This window comes from Kryptolebias marmoratus, linkage group LG6 (assembly GCF_001649575.2).
Source record: "Kryptolebias marmoratus isolate JLee-2015 linkage group LG6, ASM164957v2, whole genome shotgun sequence".
Taxonomy (NCBI): Eukaryota; Metazoa; Chordata; class Actinopteri; order Cyprinodontiformes; family Rivulidae; genus Kryptolebias; species Kryptolebias marmoratus.
Window position 1 is genome coordinate 10,507,596 of NC_051435.1, and position 27,440 is coordinate 10,535,035.

At 41.1% G+C, this 27,440-nt stretch overlaps 4 protein-coding genes across 5 annotated transcripts in view; 2 read left to right on the forward strand and 2 right to left on the reverse strand.

Annotated features, from left to right (window-relative positions):
• The window catches only part of LOC108240788 (activin receptor type-1), a 29,635-nt gene extending 25,465 nt beyond the window's left edge, over positions 1-4,170 (reverse strand). The window contains exon 1 of the mRNA XM_017424549.3: positions 3,773-4,170. The gene's annotated coding sequence lies outside the window, so the exon portion shown is untranslated. The remainder of the gene's footprint in view (positions 1-3,772) is intronic.
• A 2,401-nt stretch (positions 4,171-6,571) lies between these two features.
• LOC108240738 (uncharacterized protein C7orf57 homolog) lies at positions 6,572-9,974 on the forward strand. Its single transcript, XM_017424430.3, has 8 exons — positions 6,572-6,868; positions 7,033-7,079; positions 7,186-7,350; positions 7,457-7,559; positions 7,732-7,840; positions 8,038-8,114; positions 9,295-9,387; positions 9,661-9,974. Exons 1-7 carry the CDS (start codon positions 6,858-6,860, stop codon positions 9,377-9,379), a joined length of 597 nt encoding a protein of 198 aa, XP_017279919.1. The 5' UTR covers positions 6,572-6,857; the 3' UTR covers positions 9,380-9,387; positions 9,661-9,974.
• A 334-nt stretch (positions 9,975-10,308) lies between these two features.
• On the forward strand, positions 10,309-12,521 carry upp2 (uridine phosphorylase 2). Its single transcript, XM_017424420.3, has 7 exons — positions 10,309-10,582; positions 10,662-10,776; positions 10,877-11,035; positions 11,158-11,272; positions 11,383-11,592; positions 11,685-11,831; positions 11,984-12,521. Exons 1-7 carry the CDS (start codon positions 10,530-10,532, stop codon positions 12,124-12,126), a joined length of 942 nt encoding a protein of 313 aa, XP_017279909.1. The 5' UTR covers positions 10,309-10,529; the 3' UTR covers positions 12,127-12,521.
• Positions 12,522-13,016: 495 nt separating this feature from the next.
• Positions 13,017-27,440, reverse strand: part of LOC108240766 (coiled-coil domain-containing protein 148) — a 28,878-nt gene continuing 14,454 nt past the window's right edge. For both annotated transcript variants that reach the window (XM_017424498.3, XM_017424497.2), the window contains exons 10-15: positions 23,881-24,087; positions 15,605-15,745; positions 14,781-14,899; positions 13,912-14,029; positions 13,603-13,737; positions 13,017-13,160 (exon numbers count right to left, since the gene is read on the reverse strand). In XM_017424498.3, the coding sequence (XP_017279987.1) occupies positions 13,017-13,160; positions 13,603-13,737; positions 13,912-14,029; positions 14,781-14,899; positions 15,605-15,745; positions 23,881-24,087 (864 nt within the window). The remainder of the gene's footprint in view (positions 13,161-13,602; positions 13,738-13,911; positions 14,030-14,780; positions 14,900-15,604; positions 15,746-23,880; positions 24,088-27,440) is intronic.

Below are 27,440 nucleotides of genomic sequence, written 5' to 3' on the forward strand. Positions count from 1 at the left end.
AATTAAACGAAATAAACATTTGAAATATATGAGTTTGTATGTAATGTATGAATATAATATACAAGTTTCACTTTTTAAATGGAATTACTGAAATCAATCTACTTTTTCATGATATTCTAATTTTATGACCAGCACCTGTATTTGTCAGTGACAAATTTTTTTAAACAAAGCACAAAGCTGCCGCCCGTCATCGTCGCTCTTCCCTCTGTAATAAATCAGTTTGTTGTCGTTTAAATCCCACGACCCGGGTGGGCGCACGCATCATCGCCTCATCACATGACTGAGCTGCGGAGCCAGCTTACCTTTTCACACGTCGACAGATGCAGATCTGTTACAAACGTTCGCCGTGGCACAGAGACGTATCAGGCCCTCACAGATCACACCCAGGTGACCAGAAGGCGCCCGTGTCCCGGCTTGAAGCGCCTTGTGAAAGTGGCTCACTCGACTTACGTGGACAAAAAACTACCTGATGCTCCGTCGGCCTTCTTCAACTAAAGAAAGTTGTTGCTTGGACGCAGACACTTCCACGTATATTAGTTATTGCTCACAGACATTCAGATCATTGGCTGTGATGGAGCGTGTAGAGTTCCAGTCAACAACTGCGGTTAGGAACGTTAAAGACAGCGTTGAGTCACAGACTGTAGTAGATCTGTAACCTGACACTCAATGTTGTTTCTGAAATAGTTGGCAGTAGAAGATCAGGCGAATAATTGATTTGTCAATCATTAGCCAGCATAAGTCATTAAATAAAGTCTCCTGGAGCTCATTTAGAACAAGTTTGCAAACCAGAACAGCCTCCAAGGGCATTTCTGCTCTTATTTAAAAAAGAAAGGAGTAGCCTCCAGTGCTTTACTAATGCTGCAGCTGCATCCCTCCAAACCTCTTCATGAAACATTAACCCTGTTCTACTCATAAAGCCAAACAACATCAATTTGAGTTTGAGCTTCAGACTGTAAAAACGTTGGGAAGCTGCAGACAAACGGTCACGGTCTGAGGCAAATTGGCATTCAATCAGCAACTCCTGAGTTTTAAGGATTCATGAAGACCATTTCTGAGGCTTAAGGACAAGCGCCGGCTTTTAACCAGATATCTGAAATGTTTTCACATTTTGGTGAAGCTGGTTGAAACTATTTTCAGTGTGTAATAAAGAAACAGAAACAGACATTTCTCTTTAGATTAAAATCACCAGGACATACGTACTTGTATTATACAGTCATACTTTAACGACAGACAAAATCTGTCCACATCATTTTGGGATGACAGCATGATAAAGATCCCTCAGATGAAGGGAATTAGGTCTAGAGTACAACCCCTGCAGCACATCACCACTTCTGACCACAAAATAAGCACTTTGGCCTTGTTTACATGACCCTGATCACCTTGAAACGTTAAAGATTTGCAGATGCTGACTGGAGAAAAAGTTCCACATTTACACGGTGCTCGTTGAACCCGCTGTAGTTTCCACGCCAGGCCACTAGTTGGCGCTTGCAGCCGCATGCGCGCTGACACCAGCCTCCCCAGTGTGTCAACGAACAGCAACAGAAATGTCAAGGGGCTGTTTACGCGGAGCTGTAACCGTTTACATTATGGAGAGACTGGTGTCCGGGAACTACAGCAGGTTCTGCGATCACCGTGTAAACGTGGAACTTTTCTCCACTCGACATCGGAAAATCTTTAACATTTCCAGGAGAACGGCCATGTGTGAACAGGGCCTTAGAAAGGTTTTACACTGAGCTGTTTTTCGGTGAAACTGTAGCGTTTCTGCTGCTGTTCAGACGTTCGTTCACACGACAACAGCGACCAGATTCTCTGACACTGAAACTTTTTGAACCCAGGTCTCAGTGTGGAACTTTTCAAACCCTCACGTTTGCGTTTCAAAGGAACCCGTAACGTGTGACATCGCAGACACGTACCACAGACGGCTGCAGTCAGTAGCTGTTCTGCACGAGCACATCAACAACAGCAGACAGCTGAGTGCTGTTCTATGTTTACTCACGCTTTTCAACATGTAGCAGCAACCCAACCTCCCTGTAAGTCCAAACTAATGTCTGCGTATTCACCATTTCACACGTTGGAGAGACCAGCGTCTGTGTATGTCATCGCCAATAAGTGAGCGGGCATGGAAACTACAGCGGGTTCATCAAACAGCATTACCACATAAACATGAAACTTCTTTTTCCAATCAGCATGTGAAGATCCTTATCGTCAACAGGAGATCGGCCTCGTGTAAACAGGGCCTCACTTTGACTTGAAGCCTCGTAAAAAGTTTCATCCCTATAGATGTGATATCACAAATCTCAACAATCCATCTCCCCCAACAGATTAAAAGTTTAAACTAGGCTGCCGTCATGGGAAACGTAAAGTCCTCAGACAGAGGGAGCGCCTGTTTACTCAGCTCAACAGACCTCCAGGACCTGAACCGTAAACAAGCTCAGACTGTCTGACGTCCTTTTATCTGGCCACTGACTGCCAGACCCCACAACACAAGTCCCAGAGAACACCAGAGCTCTAAAAAACACACCGAGTGCCACTTAACACAGCGCCGGACCGCATGGTGATCCCTCCAATCAGCCTTTTCTGAACAGTGCATTTCCGGTTCTCTAAAAAGAGAACTAGAACGCGTACCAGCATCTTTCGGCGTTCATCAATACTCTTCAGATTGTTTCTGCTCGCTTCTTCAGTCCCTACTGACTGCCAGGCTTAATCAGAACTTTAAATGAGGTCCAGCAGTTCAGGCGTTTCACCTTGAGCGCGTCACAAATAAAATCACCAAATTAACCAGGTGTTGCTTTCAATCACAGAGCGGACCCGGACGCCCGCCGACTTTCCTTCAAAGCCTGTAAAGCCATTAGTGAAGAACAAACTGATAAGACACCTGAATGGATTTGTTTTTTGTGGGAGTTTGGATGGAGTTGATTGCGAGGTGGAACAAATCACGCACCTTGTGGTTCAAACAGGAGAATTGCCTCTTGGGGGGGTCCTTCAGACAGCTTTAACACCTCTGTAATGAACTTTACACCCTCTCATCAGCAGGTCCGCAGGCTTTCATTTGCATGCATTAAAAAAGATGGAAAAACATTTCCTGTTTGGTCTAAATGTTCCACAGTGGGGTTAAAGCCCATCAAACAGTCTGTATGGGCTTGTATATGAATTAAAAATGGAAGCACAGGTGATGTTTTAGCATTACTTCACTGCCAACTGGATTTTAAAAAAAAAATCCCACAGACGAGAAAAACCCATGCTGTGATTGTGGCTCTCCCTCCTGCTGGACTGAGATTGTGATGTTAATGATGCCCAACATGCAGTGATGGGACACACGATCAAACCACTAAAAAAGGCCCTCCCAAAAGCCACTTAGCATGACAAAAACTTGAAAAAAGTCACAACTAGTTGAAATGTCGTGAGCCTGATTTGACTGCCAAATAGAAACGGAGACTCTGATCCCTTGCAGCTGAGAAGCAGACATTATAATGTTCATGTTTTATTTTTTATTTTTGGGGGGGAGTGGGCCTGACGCTCAGATTTATCAGCAAATAACATCTGCCTCAGACGGCCACTTCAAGGGACCAGGATGAGCGGCGGAAAACGCAGCTTCGTCACGAAAACGAGACGTGAAGTCATTGATATTAGTCTGAAAAGACACAGCGAAGCTCGCTGCGTGCGTGTGAGTGCACGTCGCGAAGCTTCCTGCAGCAAACAGGCAAACTTTTCCACGTCGCACACATTAGGTTAAACTTAAAGTCCATTTCTGAGACCATGCAATTGAACTTACCTTCTGTCTTTTTGTGTTTGGTTTCCAAAAGTGCTTTATTCTTTATATTTTTTATTTTATTTTTTGGGGCTCGGTAACAAGTCTCAGCAGTCTATTCTGCCATCTCCCGAGAATTCACCGACAAGACCCGATTTGTTTTCCAAACTAGTCTGAAAAGCAGGAGCCTTCATGACGCCAACATTATCGTCCGTCGGTCGCTCGGTGGGAATTCAAAAAATAAAAAAATAACAAAAAGTGACGATTCTCACTCGATGTTAGTTTTAAAAACGGAGCAAAATTGAAGACACATTTTGTTTTTTCTCCTCCTCTTCTTCATTCACAAATTAACAACGTCCGGGAGCTTCACGCGTCTCAGCAGCCTGGTGGCGGCGTCGCGAAGGCAAAAAGCCAGGATTGGTGGAGGAAGTTACCTTACAGCGACTTACTACTGTACTCAAAGCGGCATCAAGCGCCATGACGCACGTACCGACTTCCGGTTTGGAGTTCCAAAATAAAACAAGGAAGTCGATTTTAAAAAAAGGTACACGTACATGGAATAACCATAAAAGTACCCCAATTAACATTTTAATTTAAAAAAACGCCAAACAACTGTGATAACAATTCCGGAAGTGGGTTACACACTTTATAAAAAAGTTGAGCTACTTTGGCTTAGGTGTCATAAATACAAAATTATAAATAGGAAATAAGTTAGGCCAAAAGTAATTGCTCAATTAAGTTAAAAAAGTATGCAAAATAAAAAGAAGTTTCCAGATTGAAACTACATATAGATAGACAGATAATATTTATAGATAGATAATATTTAAATGTTTTGTCTGTAGTTAGGATTTTAATACAGTGTCTAACCTTAATCAAATATGTTTGTAATGTACTTATTTTACAATAACATTTTTTGTTGTGTTGTATGCATATCATAAATTTTAATGATTTTATTGATGGTTTTCCTGTGATTTTATACACATTTTAATATTGTTGCACACACTGTAGAGCAATGAGCACAGTTGTCATAAACTCCAAAACTGAGCAAGAGAATAAATCAAACTAGTCATGAGCAAAACTGAGCTGCTTCAGGTTAAAATCACACAGTTGTACTGTACATATTGGCATTTTCAAGTAATAATATCCTTATATCCTTGTAATCCAAAGTATTTTTAAGGATATTGTCATGCAATCTTATATTTTGGTATTAATTCCTCAAATAAAGCTTTTAATTAGGAGGAAATGGATGATATAACGTTTATTTATTTATTTTACTCAGCTTTATTTGTGCAGGACTCTACTAACACAAGTGAAACCCAAGAGCAGAAACAACACCTGAAATAAAAGAAATTATAACATATTTCTCAAATAACAAAATGTCCAGTGAGAGAAAATGTGGGATAATAAGTGACCAGGCACATTTTCTGGAATTGTCCTGTTATCCAAACATGCTGGAGAGATATCAAGATGGAGCTTGAGAAAAATCTAGGGATGGAGGCTCCATCAAGTCCTGTTTTACCTATTAGGGGTTATGAATGATGATTTTAATTTAAATCAAAGATACATAATACATATATAATTACTGGTTGCAACAAATTAATCACAGTAAGAAGTATATATTATGGAAAGGTTTACCTCTGTTCTTCAAATGACTCCAGAAAACTTTGTCCTGAAGTTTTATTGTTTTTGTATATTTACTGTGACTAATTTTATTTGCTTAAAAGTTGTATATGTATATATGTGCTGTGCTTTTCTTTCTTTTTTCTTTTCTTCACAGTTTTAGGTATATTATTTGTATATTAATGTTCAGTTTAACTATGTAAAAACTCAAAATAAAAAGTAAGAAAAAAAATTCCAATGATATTTGGCTTTTATTCTGAAACAAATGTGCTCATTTCCTGTCCCTGACGTACGCTCGCTGTCCAGCTCGACGCTCCGGGTTTTAAAAGGACTTTGCCATCTCTCCTCTTCTGCGCATGCTCCCAAAAGTCAGTGAAAGAGAGGGGCCCTCATTGCTCTTGGAAATACCTGAGGCCAAAACAGAGAGCTGCAAATATGTTATCTCTCCACATTTATTCAAGTGGTTGTTATTCTCAGTACTGAGGTGTTTGAAACGCAACGCATTCCTTTAAAACTTTGAAGCATCTCTTTATTCAATCAAACAAGAGTTATTTGTGCGCAGATTTGTTCACAGAGAGGCAAAGCACTGAGCTGCAGGAGGTTTACTTGTAAAAATTAGGTCGGTATGTCAAAAAAATATAATTTATTTGCAATAAAACAACTAAAATTGTTTTTATAAACAGCTTTAAAGACAAATTTGAGTTTGAGGGATAGAAAAATATACAGCGCATTTATAATTGTCTTTAATTATGTGTGTGCATCGAAGCAGTTTTGTGCAAATAAGTCCATATAGTTCAGTCAGCAAAGCAGATAAAATTCCTGCAAAACAGGCTATAAATTGCGTTTTCTGCCTAAATGTTGTTACTTAGGTGTTTTTGCTGCTTATGTTCAATAAAAACTGAAGAGCATGGACACTCAGATTACACAAAAATAATTAACTTAAAAATAGTGTTATATGAACAATAAATAAACATCTCTGTCATGTGAACTATAATGTTTCTTTTAGTTTTGCTGTCATGATTATAGAAAATGCAATTCAGTGATCCCTAAATAATCTATGTTATAATTATAATTGAATAAATTGTGTATTTTGTGTAATTTAAATGTTTCCTTATTTGGTGTTTTTATGTTTGTTTTAGCTAAGCTACAGGCCTAGCTTGTGTGTTTCCTCACGTGGGAAACCGGACAAACCTGTGTCGACATGAAGTCGTGTTCCGGGCACAGACAGGAGCCTGTTTCAGAGTTCCTCTCGTCCTCGGGATGGGCTGAATGCTGACGGTGAATAAAAGAACGACCACACGATTATTGTCACCCGCATTACCTCGGAGGACCTGCACCGCGGCGGCTCGCGGCAGCTGCTTCGCGGGGTTGTCCGGGTGAACCCGTTTCCATGGAGACCGAGTCTCAACTTCCAAACAACACACGCGCGCGCGCACAGACACACACAACAACAAAGTGAGAACGACACTTTTTCCTCTCGTCCTCCACGATGAATACGGAGTAAGTCCAACACTTCTGAGCTTTAAAGTTTAAACGACGCGCTTGTTGACGTTTACTGGCCGCTTTATTGATTTATAAACCGACAGCTAGCTCCGTGCGGCTAGCACCGGCGTTAGCTTTTACCTGTTGCTGATGCTAATGCTAACCATTTTGCTTCTCACTAGAAACTCCTTAGCTGTCACGAATAACGAGCTTCAACCAGGAAATTCTGGCAAGTTCAACTATTTAAATCACCCTGTTTATGCTGTACAACTTAAAGGGAGAGAACTCAACCTCATACTTATTATTATTATTTTGGATGTGTTTAAACCCTCCAGGTGTGAAAGCAGGATACCAAACACTAGATGGCCATATCTCCCAGATCCCAGGACTGTCTCCATCAATCATCCGTCGCCCTGAGGAGAGGGCCCGAGGGAAAAGGGTCACAGTCCAGGAGGGCGACTCCGACTATGTGAAGCTTGCCAAACAAGGAGGACACAAAGGTGGAGCAGTCCCGCTGACTTACAGTGTGTGTTAACTGGCTCTGCTCGACCACCAGACAACACTGACCTCTGCCCCTTTTTTTTTCGTTGTCGCTGCTGTCAACAGGGCTTTTGTGGCACGAAGAAACAGTTACTTCTAAAGCAAACTCCTACAAACCTCCAGACTGGTTCGGTGCCTCGACAGGAGACGCTGTCAAGCCAAAGCCGAGGTGTTTTATTATACGCTTTGGTATAGTCAAAGTTTGGGATTAAAGCTGCCTCCACATACACAAAACATGTTTTTATTTGAAAAAAAAAAAACTTTGTTCAGCCTTGGTATTAGGTGTTGGAAACCTTGCTTATCGGAGCATTGTTTATTCTTCCTGTGACACTAATTTACAGCAAGGAGGAGAAAAACCCTGGAGCCTTTCAGGCATTAGAGACTCCCTTTTGGACTGACAGCATGTCAGCCTGGGAGAGAGGCAATGGCAGCAGCAATGGCAAACAAAAGGTAAGCAGAGAAATGCACATTGTGGTTAGAAAATAATCTAACCTGAGGTTAGTTCAGCTCCTTATGTTCATTCATTTTAAGACTGTGTTTGTTAAAGACGTGATGCAGCGTTGAATGTCCACTTTGTAGCACAATTAATTGCTTTTCAGTGATTTAAACTGGAGACTGAAATTTAGTGTTTTTACCTTCTTGCTCAGAGCGTGGATATTCAGTCCGGCCAGACGGAAGAGATTCAGACATTCAGTCTGTTTGGGACGAGCAAATACAAGAGAACGTAAGGGATTGTGATCACAAGGTGGCACTGTCGTTCTCTGATAAATTTATTCTCAGCCACAGGCTGAACCCTGCTAGTTACTGTGAGCAGTTGTTGGAGCCCTGGACGAAAAGCGTTTCTCCTTTTGCAAAAAACAGTTTAAAGCATTTAAGCAGAGTGGACCTGCATGATAACTAGATAAGTTTTCTCAATTATTTCTTTCCTACATTTGTTAAAAGTACAGTATCTGTTAGCTACTCTTCTCCAGAGTCACATTTGTCTTTATAAGACCCTAATTTAATTTTATTCTGAGGGATTTATGGACAAACACTGCAGTTCTATTAATATGTTAAATGAAGTTAACATTGTATTGTCTTATAAGCTCAGAAATTCATCTTTTTTAGTCACTCTTTCTTGGCTCAACAAGTAAACACAAAGGGTTTTTCCTAAACTGGAAGCCCTGTTAATAAAACGACTCATTTAAACAGGCTGAAAAACTCAATTTAGCTTAAACATGCACACAAAATCTAAAGGATCATTTCATTTAATATTTTTGTTCCCACTGCTTTTAGACAGAAGTTTAATTTTCTAAACGTTAATGAGGTTGTTGTTTTCTTGTTCTGAGACAGACTTGAAACAATTTTAATATTTTTGCATCAGCGTAATTCTGTAGCACTTAACCTAAAAAAAATCACAAGAAAGGTTAAAGATGAATGTTTTCCTTGTGTATCTTTAGGCGCAGGTCGTGTGTAAAGCCATATGTCTCACTGTTGTGGTGACAAAGCAAAAAAAGAAAAAGAAAAAAAAAGCTTCTGGCCCGTTTGCTGCGCTCAGGTCAAATAAAACGGCCCAAAGTGCAACGGCATCCAGACGTGTGGCTGTTTGCTTTGGCTGCCAGCTGATCCGAGCCGTGTGCTCCCTGTACCTTTGGGAAAATGTCATTGACTTGTCCAAAAACAAACAAACAAACCAAAGAACCCAACTTTCACTGCTGTAGGGACAAAAATGGTCAACACAATCATTAAGTGTGCCGAGAGAGTGACGCTGTAATAAGTAGCCAGGGTTTAACTCTGGGTTGATCCACAGTAGGACTCAGGTTTAATCTTTAAACTGTCACCTCTCCCCAACAAAAAATGAAGACAAGCTGACCATTTCATTTCAGATGGGGTGTAAAGTAAAACTTTACGTTCTTCTTTCGCAGAGTGCCCGACAAGAGACCAGCACCTGTTGACATGTCGAAGCTGCTGAGCTTCGGTTACGCCGAGGGCAACAAACCGCTGCAGTGACGCGTCGAGTAAGCAACACGGCGGCTGAGTCGCAGGCTTTTTACCTTTCCTTTTTTTTATCCCGCTTTCGGGATACACTTGTAATGAAATAAAAGGAGATGAAGGCAAGCTGTTAATCCAGCCTGAAATGACAGAGACAAAATTTGTGGAGTAAAACTTTAGGGTTTAAGCCGTTAAGACTTTATGGAGCATCTTGACAGCATTATGTGAAGATATTAGTGATTCATGTGAGCATGATTAGCTGAATGACTTTTGCTCTTTTCCTTTTTTTATGTCAACAGACTGGAAGGCTGCCAGAAGCACAAAATCAGGACACCAAGAAGAATAGCTGCCATCTTTTTCTTCTGACATCCATTTTCTACACTCCCTCTTCCAGCTGAGCCACGTTAAGCGTTTTACTCTGTTTCAAATGTTTTTTCAAGTGTAAAAACGCTCCGCTGCATTGAAGTTCTGGCTTTTTTTATTTATTGTGCCTGTTAGCAGTGCCTCCATAACTACATCTGTTAAAGAAAGAGGAAACTGGTGTTTTTCGTGTATTTTCTGTGATAAATCGGGCCGAGCATTCCTGAAAATAAAGTTTAAACGATTCCAAATACTTCAGAATTCAGTTTTTTTTCTCCCCCCCCCTCCACTGTGTTTCAAACACCACACGTTTTAGATCGATATTTATCACGGAATGACCAGTCTGAGTGTTGGTTGTACATTTATGTTGCTGTTTTGAAGTCGTCTGCGAGGGTCAGAGGTTATCTCAGTGTGACATGTGTCACCACACGTCAGATGTTACCTGGATCCTGATTGGCTGCAGTTGGGACACGACACACCCCGGCGTTTGATGAAACCACCACCTGTTCTGTCACATATGTTCTCGCTGCTGTTTGTACGGACGTCTTTTTTTTTTTTTTTTTGCAACAGTGGAGTATTTTGTTTTATGTAACAGATCTTGCTCTGCTTGTTTGTGACTGGCTGGCAGATTAATCGGACAAGCGACCGCTGCTACTCCTCTTTCCTGAACCAATCAGTGGCGAGGTCAGGGGTGACCGCTATATCAGCTGTGCAGCAGGATCTCACTTTTATTTGGGAAAAGAGCTTCAACAGGTGCGACGCTTAAAGACATTTAAAACTTTTACTTTTTAAAGCGCCTCCTGCAGTCATGGCCCAGATTCTCCTGAACTCTATGGGAAATGATCACAATGACTACATCAAGTAAGTATTTCTTAACCATAATTACTTTTGTCCAACATGCTGTTGTTTGGATAATAATATGAACTCAAATACTCTTAAGGCAACAGGTCCAGGTGAAAAACCCCAACTTGGACTCTATGGAGGAAGACATCCTCTACCACTTCAGCCTGAGCACCAAGACTCACAACCTCCCAGAGATGTTTGGAGACATCAAGGTTTGCGAAAGGCTAGATTAGATTAAAAATAAAAACAAGATTTTCCAAGAGGTCTAAATCAAAGCCCCCCACCTCTGCTGTCTCCCTCCATTTCCTGCAGTTCGTGTGTGTCGGAGGCAGCGCGAATCGAATGAGGGCATTCGCTCAGTTCATGCACCAGGAGCTGAAACTGCCCGGAAACCCCAAAGACATCGGAGACATCTGCGAGGGAACTGATCGCTACAGCATGTACAAAGTGGGGCCGGTGCTTTCAATAAGTGTACGTATTCCTAAAAAAAACAACATCAGTTATCCTCATAGATCACTGACATTTTGTTTGGCTTAGTATGTTGTTGATTTTTTGTTGTTTTGTATAATTTCCATTTATTGTTTATGTAACAGCATGGCATGGGTGTCCCCTCCATCTCCATCATGCTGCACGAGCTCATCAAACTGCTGTACCACGCTCAGTGCCGGGATGTGGTCCTGTTCCGCCTGGGAACATCCGGTGGTGTTGGTAAGACCAGAGCTTTCAGTCTTTGTTTTAAAAGTAACAGGAAGCTTTATTCACATTTGATGCGATTGGAGGATGTGTTTAATATAACCCCCCCTCTGTGCCGTCCTCAGGTCTGGCTCCAGGGACGGTGGTGATCACTGAAAAGGCAGTGGACTACTCTTTCCGACCTCAGATCGAACAAGTTGTTCTGGGTAAAGTCGTCACCAGGAGCACCGAGCTGGACGAGGGCGTGGCTGACGAGCTCCTGCAATGCTCCTCGGAGATTCCGAACCTCCCCACTGTTATTGGAAACACCATGTGCACCCACGACTTCTACGAGGGTACTAAACTCGCTGTCCTGCTGAGAAGAAGTTTTGTCAAACAGCATTTATGATTCACGTCCTGACTTATCCTCGACCGTGTCTCTGTACAGGTCAAGGCAGACTCGACGGGGCTCTCTGCTCCTTCTCTCACGAGGAAAAGCTGGAGTATCTGAGGAAAGCTTACGAAGCTGGAGTGAGGAATATTGAAATGGAGTCCACGGTCTTTGCTGCCATGTGCCGAGTTTGTGGCCTTAAAGGTGTCAAAATGTTCATCACTAAGCCTACTTTCATATCAGCCAAAACTAAAACATGACTTGTGTTTAATGGCATGCAATCTTCAATACGACAATAAAGAAAACACACACCTAATTCAAAACTAATAATTCTGTCTTTGTTTTCCTCCATGCAGCGGCTGTGGTCTGCGTTACCCTGCTGAACCGCTTCGACGGAGACCAGATCACCTCCCCTCACGATGTTCTGGTCGAGTACCAGCAGAGACCTCAAGTCCTGGTGTCCCACTTTATCAAGAAACGTTTGGGACTGACAGCCTGAAACTTCAGTGACCTTAAAACACTGTACATAGCTTTGACTGACATGTAAATATGTGTAAAAAAAATACTGTACTTAAAATAATATTTGACTCTTATGTAAGAGTGTTAAGATGATTTAAATGACAAAGCTAAAATGCTAGCATGTTGCTTATTTAAGTATGTACTGTATTTTTTTAAAATAATAAGTACTTTAGTATTCATGTAAAAGAATATAAACCTTCAAAATAAGGCATTCTGTATGATTATTTCCATGTTTATGTTAATGCTGCAATCTACACACAATAATCGCTGTAGCTAAAACTATAAATGTGAGAGATATAGAGACTTTCCAAGTCCTGATGTTTTAAAACAATCTACTTAGATTCGAATTACTGTAATAAAAATATCCACTCAGAACTGGTTTGCTTGTAGTTGGATTTTCAAATCATCAGCCTTTCTGTTTAAAACTCTTTTTCCTTTTTGTTATTTCTTTGATAATCAAAAAGGACGGAGTATTATTTTTTTTACCACTGTGTTTCCGCATCACACGTTTTGTAGTTAAAAACATATTAAAGTTAGAGGCCTTTGCCCTACACGTTAACGTCAATGCAAATTCTTATGTAAGCAGTCAGCAAATAAATACTGATAACTGCAGACGTAACGTTTGTTGGCTGTACCTTGTTACCATTCAGCATCCTCATATGATGTAAACTGCTCATACCATCTACAATAAAATTCATTAATATTAATCCCAGAGTCTCATTTAGTAGTTAGAAAGGACCTTGGGTTTACAGCAGCTCATACTGCTGATATCATTTCCTTACACTAGCTGTATATTTTTACATGCATTAAACTGAATGCCAGAGCAAAAGGTTGGCAGGAATTTACACTATGACCCAAACAAAACCTCGGCTAAAATTTTATTGTGGATTTTGTGTCTCGTCGAGGTGGTCTGGGGGGCTTGATATCCGACAGAACCTCCTTGGCGTACTGGTTTTGGTGCAGACCCGCCTCCCGCAGAGCCCGCTCCGCTCGCACTCTGGGATCGGACACAATCTGGAGAACAGACATTCAGAAACGCTCGGTGAATAAATCACACATTTATAGCTTTTCCAAACTAGAATAAACACGTGTCGGCGCTGATTGTTAAACATAAAACAGGGTTAGTCACATATTATTCATGGCTTTATACTGAAAGAGAAGATTCCCAGACGCACTCAGACAGCCTCTGCAGTTTATTGACTGACTTGGTGGCCTTGAGATTTTGGCTGTGGGCTGAAATGAGGACAAATACATCCTGACCGGTAACCTGCTCTGTATATTTTCCACTATTGCATGGGTCAGCTTCACCTGAAATGAAACCAAACCTAACAGACTGAATGTAACTGAAAACCACAGGAATCAGAGGAAACTAAACGTATAAAAAGCGGCGAACGGCAAACGATGAGTTATTTAAACGTGTGAAGGTAAGAGGAGGGCAGATGTTATAATGGCTCGCCTGTGTGTCTGTGTATGTGTTTAGGCTGTAGAGAGGCCTCTGGAGCTCAAACTGTTTCTCATTCACGAGTCGGCTCCTCCAAGCCTCGGTATCAGCCATCATCCTCTCTGGGTCGGCCTCTGCCTGCACCTCAACCTGCAACGATAGGAAAATGAGAAGAATAATCATGTTGATAAAGCTCAGCTGTCTTTCTAAACGCAGCCATAGGGTGGCACTGACGTCGCTGCTCCCGTTCTTCTGATGTAGGTAATTTCAGCTGACAGAACAAAGCTGAGTGGCTGGAAGTGTTAAGACCAGCTAATGATTCACCTGCTTCCTGAGAGCTTCCAGACGATTCTGCCTCTCTTGTTCCTCTCTCTGCTGCTCGAGCTCCCGCGCTTCCCTGTCCTCCCTCTGCCGCTGCAGCATATCTGCCCGAAACTGCACCCTAAAGGGAGAAGACAGAAGGCTGTGGACGTCGCAGCCACATGTCACCCCTTGTTCCTTCAGCAGGGCCTCGGGCAGCATCGCCTTTTCACTCCTCACACAGCGAACCTGCAGGCTGCGGAGGGGCTTAATGGAGCTGCCGGAGTGCAGCCAGATCTTCCCCAATCACCTGATTTCATCCCTTTCTTATCCCTCCTGTGATTTCTGTTCTCAGTCGTGCAAGGGTTCCGTCTAACAGCAAAAGTCAACTCATTATGGGCAACTAGTGCAAGTCTCTGGGCACAGAAAATGACAGAAAACATGCCAAGTGAGGATTTTTTTCAGAGTCAGAATCGTGTGTTAGTCAAGGGCAACACAATATGGGTCTGAGTAGAATTATTTTAAATTATTTAACTTTATTTACCAATTTCTTTTCTCAGAAATAAATCGAGTCACTTTAAATTCTTGAAAAACTTTGTGCTCTTTGAAATCTTTAGTATAACTGCTTGAATTTTAGCTCCAGTTCTGATCATTTTAGCTTTCAGCTACTGTTTTGTTGGTCTTAGCTTTTTGTCACTGTTTTGCTAATTTTAGCAAGTAGTTTGGGAATTTTAGCTTTTAGCTTTTGTTCTGATGGCTTTGGCTTTTAGCTTTTGTTTTTCTAGTTTAGCTTATTTTAGCTTTTGTTCTGATTGTTTTATCTTAACAGTTCAGATTTAGATATTTTTTTAAAACAAATTTCAGCACTAGCGGTCCAGTTGTCTGACACTCACCTCTGCCTGTCTCGCCTCGCCTGCTCGTCCATGACGCCCCTCAGAGCAGCAAGTCTCTCCTGGTCCCTCCGCTCCAGCACCTCCCTCCTCCTCTGCTGCTTTAAATGAAACTGCCTCACCTTTGCGCAGAAGAAAAGCAACAAAAAGTTGGTTCAGAGCAGCCGCGAGCCAAATGACGTGGAGTCTCACAAAACTCCGAGGATCATCACGTCCTATTGATCGAGACGGCGGGGAATCAGATAAGTGTAAATAAAGAGAATGAGATGATATTTCAACGTCTGCCTGAATGTTGAGCGAGATTTTCTGGGATTCAATGAGGCCTAAATGTTCTCATTAATCAGAGAGAGTCTCAGGTTGCCTGTTCTCCCCAAGCAGACCCTGGAGGAGAGAGTTAATTAAACAGTTTGAAACCCACACACTTCGTGGTGTTATAGCACCTGTGCGTTCAATATTATAAAATGAATAATCAAAATCCCCAGGTAACTGTTAACAGCGCATGCTTTCGGATTGATAACATCCAGAGCCTTTTGTGTGCAAATCATTGTTGTGTGTCGAGTCGACGATAATTCGTTTTTCATTGACCAGGTTTTTGCCATTTTGATGAAGCTGTGCACACTTTGATTGCACGGTCTCCATGATTTAAATGAGTTTAGACGAGTAATTTTTTCCCAGTCAACACTTAAGACTAAAAGGTTAGGTGATGAATTTTTTTGAGAATATATACCAAATACTGTAGGCACAATGCTTAAAGAGCTGTTAAATAAGACTTTTGTAATCAAAGCTTCAGTTTATGTAACCAACACATGTGTGCACGCAGTGCTTACTTTTTCTCTCTTCTGCGACCTGACGGCAGCCTCCCTCTCCTGCTCCCTCTTCATCCTCCCCTCCTCGTCTTCCTGTCGCCTCGCTGCTATAGCTGCCTCCAGCTTTGCCACCTCCTCCTGCTGGGTCCTCCACTGCTCCAGCTACGAAACCGCATGCGGACAGACACCGGGGAGAAACAAAAAAGACGGATTATCGTCAATAAGCCGCTGCCTTTGAAAGAATTATGGGCAGACGAGTAGTCGCAGAGGAGCAGGAGGAGGCAGACGTGCTTCACACACTTCACGTTGGATCTTCCCGGGAACTGTCAAGGCACTCAATCACAGCGAAGGGCAACGTGTAAGCAGGAGGAAGGAGTTTGTCAACACCGGTAATGATTGGTAACACCAATCAAAGAGTGCCGCAAGGCTGTGTCCTTGGACCACTCCTCTTTATCATTTACAAGCTCCCTTTTAGTCTAATCGCCTCCCATCGTGGTCTCGTTTAAATTCTGAGGGTACACAATTCTACGTCAGCACCAGTACATCCACTAAGCATCCACCGAAGACACAACCAGGAGTGTCTGAGGTTGGAGACATCCCTCTGGATAAAGATGGTCCACCTGCCTGTCCTCTGAGGTTCAGGACCATGGCGTCATCCTGGAATTGACTCTGTTCTTCGAGTTTCACATCAAATCCAACACAAAGTCTACAACACATCTCAAGAGACCAGGCCTTACCTCCTCACTTTTTGTCACAGAGACCCTCATTCGTGCTTTCATACCCCTCTGTCTGGATTTCTGTAGAGGAGTTTTGTTTTCTCTGGAATGGCTTCAAAATGTCCAAAACTCTGCTGCTAGGGTTCTCACTCACAACAAACCTCGACAACAATCCATCCGTATTTAAAAAACTCCTAAATTATATCTTATTCACCAAAGTATAAAAGTCTAGCCTAATATTTATAGCAGTAATAAGCTGCTCAGGAAAGATATTTGAACCAATATCAACAAGGATAATTTCTCTTTTCGTACTCTTTATACATGCCCATCTTTTAATTGAGGTGTCACATTTGTAGTTAGCAATCCAAAACATTTCTCTAAAATATCTCACCAGGGAAGAAAGACACCATGACGACCATTCATGTGTTTTAAAGGCTGATGCGACACAGAAATCTGGAAGGATTGAGTCTAAATGGTTCCCAAATACAGATGTTTGTTTCTAAAAGCATAAGTCATGAACAGAATGCCCCTTTTAGGTGTTTATCCTGATCTTTACCCATCACATCTGCCTTATTCAAGCCCTCATCTTAAACTTGGTCATAATTTAACTCTAGCCCTGACCAAAGAAGAAACAGACCCTAAACATCAAAAAGCACTTCAGTCTCGCAGAAACCGTAATTTGGTCCCCCATGGGCCGGTGTCCTGTCAAGGCTTTGTTCTCGTAATGACAGAACACACATACAGAGACAGATTTATGGCATAACATTTGTTAAAGAGTGAGTGACAAGCTCGTTATGCTGCAGCGTCTCTGTGGCGTGCCGGGTATTAAAGTGTTGCATTCCGACTGGGCAGACAGATTCACAGATCTGTCAGAGGAGAGCTTAGAAATCCCCGAAGGAACGAACATGAAAATTAACATGCTCTCACTCACACACACACACACACACACACATTAGCAGCAGCAGTTATCATCAAGTCAATCGTATTTGATGCCTGCCTGGGATAAAAGCAGCAGCTGTGTGTTTAAGAGGGGATTTAACAATCCAGCCTCTAATCCACTTCGGTTTAAAGAACGGTGAAGTTTTGAGACACAAGACTCCTTTTTGGAAATCATACGAGCTTCTAACGGATGAAATTTCCCCTGAAATGGAATGTGATGTGCAGTGTTTCAGATCCAGAAGTTCAGTTGTAAAACTGGAGTGAATTTTCCAAAAAAAAAAGAAGTTTTGTTACAAGATTTAATCATTATGTCGCGCAATAGTTGCTTTTCATTTGTCTCAGAAAGCAGAAAACAGTTTATATTTACAGTAACATGTAACTTGTTTATTGTTATCAGAGTTGATTCCAATAATGTCTTTTGTAGAGTAATCTGGAGACTGTGAAAGGACACAGTATTGATTCTAATGTCCTCTGATGTTCACCCAAGCAAAACATTCAGTCTACAAATCCAATCACACACTTAGAGGCTACAGTCACGATAAAAGGCCCAGAAAGGTGAGCATCTTGTCATCCAATACTTTTTATTAGCTGCAGAGAAAGTAAACATTGTATAAAGTTTGTCTCAAAAAGGAGCCGTGAGTTTTCACGTTTATGATTTATCCAATTTAATTTAAAGCCAGCATTTAGAGTTTCCTGAAGATCATTCTTTGTTGCATGAAGCTGACAACCTGTTCCTTATCGCCTTGTGGGCCTGTCTGTTACTAAAATATCCCACAAAGTAATTACTGGATGTACATCTGCAACTGATAAACCTTTAGAGCCAACCAAATTCATGATGGCTGCTGCAGCCAGTTTACGTTAGAAGACACAAGAATGACTCCAATCCAGTCAGTTTTACAGATACAGCGCTAAGATCTAATGTGATAGTAGCTGATTTCATTTACAACACATACTCTGAGCTCAACATGTCAGGATTTGGTTTTGTCTGGGTTTATTGTTTTTTTTATTTAGTTGCCTTTATGTTTAGTCTGGGTTTTGTTCTTTCTTTGTTTGTCATTATTCACTTCTCCTCAGATTATCTCTTGTTTGCCTGCCACGCCCATCTACATCTGTCCCAAGTTTTCTAATCACTCACCTGTGATCACTTCCCCTGATTACCTTTGTCTTCAAAACCTGGTCACTTCCTCCACTTCCTCACTAGTTCATTCATTCTGGTCTGCAGTTCTCATCCTTGTTCTTGCGCCATGTTTTTGTTCACTTTGCCACGGTCTTGTTTCATGTTTTTTTTTTTTGTTAATTTTTGCTGCCAAGTCAGCCTTTTGTTTTCTTATTTTTGTTGGTTAAGAAATCACTTTTTATTTTAAGATGAGTCTGTGCATTGGGTTCGCCACTGTCTCCACCCGCCAGGACATGACATCTCACATTATGGCACGAGATTGTGCAGTCATTGCTGGCATAAAGGGTGACGGGCGATGTGCGTTCTTTCCAAAGCAAGGCCTTTAAATTGTTGCCATTTCTAAACAAGGGATAAATCATACAATTAAAAAAATACCCATATTTTAAATATATATATATTTAGAAGTATTTGTGCTAGTTAGTAGCACATATTTCTGAAACTTATAAAGGCAGTACAATCATCATCAAAGCTTCATTATAATGCTGGAGTTCAGCAATTTATTCTGAGAAATCGCTGCACAAAATGGATGAGGCTTAAAGAATTAGGAGTTGTATTTGCTAAAATTAAATGAGAAAAAGAAAAAACAAACATTTTTAAATCATTCATGTAGCTCTGATGTGTTAAAAAAGTGATTTACGGTAGAATCCATGAGGCTGCACACGCTGTGATGAGGGGTTGTCTGTACAGTATTTTTTAGAGACCTACAGGCGTAAATTTTTATGTTTTGTTTTGTTTGGCACGGTGTGATCAATAGTGGCAGGCATTCTGACAGTCATTTGCAGTAAAACCAGTGACTAATCCGAAATGTATCAGTAAAATCTCCGAGATGCCCGCTGTCAGGCGCCATTTGTGTGACTTATTGTTTAGGTAGAGATGAAGTGGCATTTTAGAGAACACGACAAGACAAGACAAAAAAAAAAATGTCATTATGTACAACAATTTGTCACCGGAATCTCATTTTCTGTGAATTTAAAAAGAAAAGGGACTCCATCTTTTTTTTTTTTTTTTTTTTGTGGCAGCACAAAAAGAGACTGTAGAGATGTCAGGAAAACAAAAGAGAGATGGAGTTTTTTATCTGAGCCCTGCAGCCTGCTCAACGCCTTTGTTAGAATAACTGTGTACTTAAATGTTTTCAGTCGGGCTGAGCAGCTGTCTTTTCTGTCTCTCTGCGGGTCATTTTATGACAAACATTAGATTTATATGAACATAAGAGTGTGATAGTTTAGGTATGAACTAATCTGAAACTGAAAATCCTGATGTGGGACAACTTCCCTGAGCAGCATCGACGATAAATGAGATGATAAAATCTATAAAAGGATTTAACTTCATATGTCTGTTATGATGACAGAAAAATTCAACGATTTGTCGCATTAAAGACCTAGCATTCCTTGAATGAACGCACATTGAATACTGCCTCTCATGCCCAGTTTGAAACTAAGATCTTATGTTGAGAAACAATGGAGTTGTAGCTGTTTCGGTCAAATCTGGAAAATAGAGCGATATCACAAGACCAAATTTTACCTCGATATCTGTAGAAATTACTAAGTTGTAGCACTTTTTGTGTTGGCTAAGGACAGTTAGCTGAGGTGGCCATCTTAAATTGGACTGACTCTAAGAATTAATCAGTTTGAGATGTACTTTCTGAGAGTTTCAGTCATATCCATCCAGCAGGTTGGCAAAATGTTAAACAAAGATCTACAGCAGCACAATCTGTTAGCACTCAGAATATGTGCTGGGGATCAGTCTCAGCTACTACCACTCCAAATTATAGCTCAGTATCTGTAAAACTGAGTGAACTATAGCTTCTTTTGGTGTTTTTCAAGGTCAGTTGGTTGCGGCAGCCATCTTGAATTAAGTTGACTCCAAAAGTTGATCAGTTGTGGAGGTACATGCAGTGATTACTTTCTGAAAGTTTCATTAAATGTGGCCAGTGGTTCGGAGATATTTTGCTAACAGACGGACACGCGAGCACACACACACACACACACGGAGACACGGGCAAAAACATCATCTTCTGCCTTCCCCTTTTGGCGGCGGGTGATTATTAACATGCCAGCAATTCCAGAGTGGGCACAATCAGAAACTTCCTGAAGTCCATCATTTTCCAAAAAGAAAATTATACACATATGAGCCAATTAAGTCCTCAGAGAGCTGTCAGCTGAAACATTACATGGCCCACGCTCTGTCTCAGCTACTAAAAGGCTTTCCCACTAGAGAAACATAAAACTCACAGCTAGAAGATCTGGTAACAAAATGCCTAGAGAATATTCTCACCACTAAAAGAAGCATTCACGGATAATCCATAATTTAATCTTTACCAATATTTATTTTCTAAAGTACTTTGAAGACCAGTGAGCGCTTGCAATAAACATCACGTCTTATAACTCTCTCCCCCCCCCCCACACACACACACACACACTTTGACGGTTGAATCCCTCGTCCTGCTGGCCCACTCGTCCCCTTCCCACCTGAGCATGCTGCAACAATCTGCCATCCCTCTAGGCTTCATTCATTCACGTGGAAAACACAATCACACAAATCAAAGACGCCCGGGGGCGAAATGTAAGCGGGAGGTAAAATGAAAGCAAGGACATAATAAAAGACTGGAATAACAAGAACAATAGCAGCTAATTACAGCAGCCAGAACAGCAGAGAACAAACGACTGATGAGTTGAAAAGAGGAGCCTGTCGTTCGGCGATAAAAAGGAATGAAATGAGCTATGTCTCCTGCGTGAAATCCTGACTCATTATCTAAACGATCCATTACATTTTTACCTTTGCCAATATCCAACGTCTGCGGGTCTTATACTGTAAATCACAGGCGGTTTATGAGCTGCGGTGTCGCCTTTGTCCACACACGTAAATCTGGCAGATCGGTTTTTGATTCTCATGAAGATCATCTTTGATTGAGTGTGACAAAGTGCTCAGGAATCAATTACCCTAGATTTTCCTCCCACTGCACCTTTGCTTGTTGTTTTTTTTTTGTCTGGATGAGACTGAAACAGACAGCTCTGCTCCCAGAAATAAGGTCAGAACCAGCCGAGATTTGACAGAAAATGATCGTTTGGATGCTTTCTCCTGTCGAAAAAACACAGGAGATTATTTGACCACCTTACAAGAATGCAACATAAGACTCATCAACATTGGTCTTTATTATTTACCACAAATAGTTTTTTTTAGATGGGACAACATATATTTCTATGTTGCTTTAGCATAAAACATTAGTAAGGAGAATAAGAACAAAAAGAAAGATGAATTGTTCTTAAATTTGGGATCACGATGAATGAGTTGCTCAAAGAATAAAGATTTTGCCACATTTCTGATGACCTACCAGCAACAATTCATCCAGTTACTGCTAAAACCAATTATAATGCATCAGTTATAACTAAAAACAGAGTCTAAGTAGTTCTTAAAATATTTTTATTGTGCTTTAAATACTTCACTTTAGTTCATGTCTTAGTATTATCACCTGGTTTCATACTTGTCTTGTTTTCATTTCTTACTGTAGTTGACTTTACTTACTGTTTTACTTTGGTATTTCCTTATTTATTTGCTGTCTTTTACAATAGCAGCTTCCTTGGATTGGATCATTTTTTCTGCAGCATACTTGCTCTGAGGTTTATACTTGGATCAATCTTTAACCCTTAAATGAGACGAGAGTTCTTTGGATCATTCAGAGAAGCTGCAGAACCTTAAAGTGTTAAGGAAGCAGACGCAGCGGATGGTGAATCCATCATATCTCTGTGCTGCCATGAAAACAGCAGGGGGAAGAATGACTTGACACAAATGTGCCTCAATCTGAGGCTCCACACGAGCTTAGATCTGAGTAAATGCTCTGCATTAACAAACACAATGTGGAAGTATATTTTAAAAAGAAACAACAGTTTTTTTGGTGTTATCAGCAGAATAATAAAAGCTAAAAGTCATGTATGTTAGCTTCCATCATCTTCCTCAAACTGAAACAATCTGCAAGCTATTAGGTTGCTAAAACCTTTTAGAAGAACTTTCTGGACTTTTATGTTTGTGGTCGTTAACGAGAGCATCAGTACAGTAGGAGAGACTGAGACTGCAATGTTTAAGAACAGCACTTTTCTCCTTGAAAATCAGACGGGGAGCAGTCGCACGGAAAAGTAATCAGTTGTCAGCCTCTTTTAAAAAACTTGATTCTTCTCGGAATATGATAACAACTTGTGCTGTTTTTCAAGATAAAAAAATTAATTGGCAGCAGAAGACAAAAGAGTAGACAGAAAGCCTCCAGAGCAGAGAATAATTAAAGGTTTAGCATTCCTTGAAGTAATACGTTGCCCACCACCTTTCATGCCAGCATTTTAAATTTGAATCATCTTATCTTGAAAGATGATGCAGTTAAAGCCATTTTGGTCAAACCTTGTAAATAATGTTTTGTAAGATGCGGTATAACACGATCCTTCGTAATTTGTTAGCTCTCAGGAATATGTGACCTTCAGCTGCTACTGCACCAAATTTAGCTCAATATCTGTAAACTTGACTAAGTTCCATCTATTTTTGTGTTTGCTAAGGTCAACTGACTGTGGCCGCCGTCTTGAATTGGGTTGACTCTAAAAGTTAATCAGTTGTTGATGTTCATCCAATGATTACTTTCTGAGAGTTTCATTAAAATCCACCCTCTGGTTTATGAGATATTTTTCTAACACCATGCACACACACACACACACAGAGGTAGTTATGTTATCGTCCACCTTTCATGGCAGTAAACAGACAATAAAAACTGAAAGGGTGTTTCTACTCCTGTATTTAGGCACTGATGGCTAAATAGACTTAAATACACTATCTCCAAACAACAAAACTCATAACAAGGACACAAAAACACAGGAAAAAAATGAGACTTGATCAGTTAAAGAGTGACAGCAAGCTCTCCGGGTCTCAAAGGAAACAAGCCTCAAACTTAGCAAACCAACTAGACAAACACAACTACTGTGCTGATATTTGGCAAAAACAACTCATGACAGCAAATGTCAGCACATCTTTATCTAAACAGCCACAGGACATAAACCATTAATAATAAAAGGTGCACAAGCCAAACAAATTCAATTTGTTCAGCACAGTATCAACAGCTCATGGATTTGTTGTGTCAATGTACACCAGCGCTCCTCGGAGACAGCAACATCATGTTTGCTAGACCATCCTTATTAGCTTGTTTGCATTCACAGTCTGTCCCAAGTGGCAGCTAACGCGAGGGATGCTGTCAGGCAGCCCGGCCTAATATACAGCCTCATCAGCAGATACACAGAACACGAGCAGGCAGTCAGACAGAGCTGCCCGTCTGCTCCTTCACACATTCTCACCATCGCGTCGACACCTGAAAAAGGATGGAATAAACAGCACCACATATTCACCGTGCAACAGCAATAATCTACTGTAATTTCTGTCAACCCCTAACACTAGACGTGAGTGTCCCTTGGTGGAAGTCTATAAGAGGCACTAACTTTCTCTCTCAGACGTAAACAGATGTCCTGCTGGTGCTGACGCTCTCTGTGGTGCTCCAGCTCCTCCTTGTGGGCATGCTCTGCCTCCTGCAGCATGACGAGGGCTCTGGCCAGAAGCTCCTCCAGGTCTCGGTGCCACCGTTGGGTCACCGCTTTCATCTGCGCCTGGGTGGAGCGCTGCCAGTCCCACAAGCGTTCGTGCTCCATCTGAAAGAGTGGATGGGCAATTGTTAGAGTGAGTGAGTAATGACGCAAAGGCAATAATGAATGTACAGCCACCAACGCTGATAAAACTGGGAAAAATTGTGTAAAATGTAAATAAAAACATAATGCAATAATTTGCAAATCTCAAAAACCCATAATATATTCACAATGGAACACAGTAAACATATCAGATATTAAAACTAAGGAATTGTACCATTTTTTGGAAAAATGTTGTAATGAACGCAGCTGGCAGTTTAGCAGTGTCTTGCTTAAAAATGCAAGGCCTTCCCTGAAAAAGATGTCTGAATGGGAGCATATGTTATTCCAAAACCAGCTTTTCCAGACGTCTAAGCTGCCCATGCCGGAGACATTAATGCACCACCATACCATCAGAGAGGCAGGCTTTTGAAATGTGTTATTAGTCTGACCACAAAACAGTTTTCCACTTTGCTTCAGTCCATTTTAAATGAGTATTAAATGTGTTTACATGTGGCTGCTTCTTTGCATGATAGAGCTTTAACCTGCATTTGTGGATGGCACAGTGAACTGTCCTGAGCCCATGCTGTGATGATCATAACTGAACCAGACCTGTTTTAATGCAGTGCCGTCTGAGGGCCCGAAGGTCACAGACATCCAATCATGACTCTCAGCCTTGTCCTTTGAGATATTTTGATGATATTATGAACTATAGATGATGAGGTATTCAAAGTTTTTACAATTTTCCATTGAGGAACGTTATTCTGAAATTGTTCCACTTCCATTTGTCAAGTTTATCACTACTCAGTACTGAATAATACACAAAGAAGACATCCCAAACTGAATCTAATGGCAGCTCTATGTATTATGCAGCAAATTTATGATGTGCTACAAAAATATTTCCAAACACTGCATTATATACTGTCTGTAATAAAGGCAGCAGGACCATTGGGACACCTCTGTGCCAGATCTAACTCTGCTGGAGTATAAAATGGCCCTTCTCTCCTGGCTGTGAAATGTTCTGCAGGAAAACAGTTCCTTTTTGTGTGAGGGCTGCCCATGGCTATTCATCATTGTGTCAGCACTCTCAGAGGCTGCACCACTTGACTGCCTCATTGGAACGGAGGGAATGATATTCATCTATGGGCTAATAGCGGCTAACTGACAGTGTGAAGGCATTAGACGGCTGGCCGGTTTGATTGAAAACGAGTGAGCTGACAGACCTGCCAAAGGAACAGAAGTGTCAGGATTAGTCAAGCAAATCCTGTTTATTAATGGGCAACTTTAAAACCTGAGGAAGACCCACCCATGTCCCAGTTTGTGTGTTTTAGCAGCAAGTTAGCATCGACACAGTGAGTGTGTGCTCACGTGCTTGCATGTTTGCACACATTGTGCAACGCCTGTTTGTGTCCATGTACTTTGGCTGTTACACTCAGTAAGTGTGTGGACGCGCTGAGCAGCACCGAGTCTGCTCTACACACTTCATGCGCAACAACACTCAGCTCTGTGACATGATGCCTCCATGAGAACACTCAAAGAAGAAGAAAAGAAAAAATGGAAAGACAGACTCAAAAATAGTAAGATGCATGAATTATCCATAACTTTATGAGGGTATTACTGTGAAATAGTGCTGGTACTCAGGCATCTGAGTTGTTACGAGGCGAGAGACAATAAAGTGCCCCATCCAGCAGAGGGGGTTCTATACACAGAGTGAGCTGAAGGACAATCACCTGGAAGTAAAACTTAATTAAAGGCCTACCATTCCTTGAAGTAATGCATATTGCTTGCCGCCTTTCATGCCAGTTTCAAACTGGTCTTATGTTGAGAAATGAGTTGTAGAGTTTGTAGTTATTTTGGTCAAACCTTGAAAATAACAGAATGCACAATCTCATGCAATATCTCAAGTGATCTTGCATAATTTGTTAGAGCTTGGAGGTATGTGTTGTTAACGATGGCCAGCTACTACCACACCAAATCTTCACTGAATATCTGTAAAATTCACTGTGGTATAGCCATTTTTATGAAGGGTAAGGTCAATTAGCTCTGGTGACCATCTTGAATTATGTTGACTCCAAAAGTTAATGTTTGTCCAATGATTACTTTCTGGGCGTTTCAATAAAATCTATCATGAGATATTTTGCTAACAGACAAACAGGGTTGATTTCAACAGTCAATGCCATGAATTTTAGCAAAGATGTTGTGCAATGTGTTGCGCCTGAAGTATGTGTTTGGGATGATGCTCAGCTACTACCACACCAAATTTTAGCTCAATATCTGTAAAACCGCACAGAAAAAACAAACATAAACAGGCATAAAACATTATTGCTCCACCTTTGCCTTCAGTGGCAGGCAATAAAGGTGGGTTCAACGCAGCAAAACAATGTCTTCATTTTGCTGTAAGCAAAAATCCACAGTTTTCTTTTCATCAATACAGCAAAGTGTGGAGAAACTGCTGCTAGAAGTAATTTGCTTTAAAACATCTTAGAGACAAGAAAGCAACTTGGAAGTCACTACCACTAACCAATGTGTCACTACTCTGTTTTTCTTTGGATGTTACTCTGTACAGTCAGAAAAAAAAACAGCAAGAGGCGAAGCAGAACATTGGAGTTGATTAACCGTCAAGGCTTTTGTTTTTGTGTTGCACAAAAACAGATTTTTGTGTGTTGCGCTAAAAAGCCTCACTCATTCTGGAGAATTTGTGCTTACTTAGAAATAATGACAGAGAACTAAAATGGCAAACAAAGCACTGACTTAAAAAAAAACCTTTGCAGCTAAAACACTTTTTTGAATAAAAACATTGGTAACACTGAGCATGTGCTGTGACTGACTCTCAGCTACAACCATTACACGTTAGCGAGGTATCCATAAAACTGACTGAATTAAAGACGTTTTTGTGTTTTCTAAGGTCAGTTGACAGTGGAAAGGAATGACTCCCTTTTTACAGGAAGAAACCTCCATCCAGAACCAGAACCAGGTTTAGGACAGGTGGCCATCTGCTTCGACCGGCGTGAGTTTGAGAGGGCAGGAAAGAGACGCAAACAAAAATTCAGAAGTATTGGTCTGGGTGTAGTTTCTATTTGAGGAAAAACAAAGAAAACACAGAGCGGTAGTTGGAGAGTAGAGAGAGTAAAGGCAGCAGCAGAGTGAGGAAATGTGGTCCGTTTGTCCTCCAGCAGTCTCAGCCTAGAGCAGCAAAACTAAGGGATAGCTCAAAAAATCCCAAACCAACCCTAACTATAGCATTTATCAAAAAGGAAAGTCTTAAGGCGAGTCTTAAAAGTAGACAGGATGTCAGCATCGCAGACAGAAACTGGAAGTTGGTTCAACAAGAGAGGAGCCTGATAAATAAAAGCTCTGCCTCCCGTTTTAGAAACTCTGGG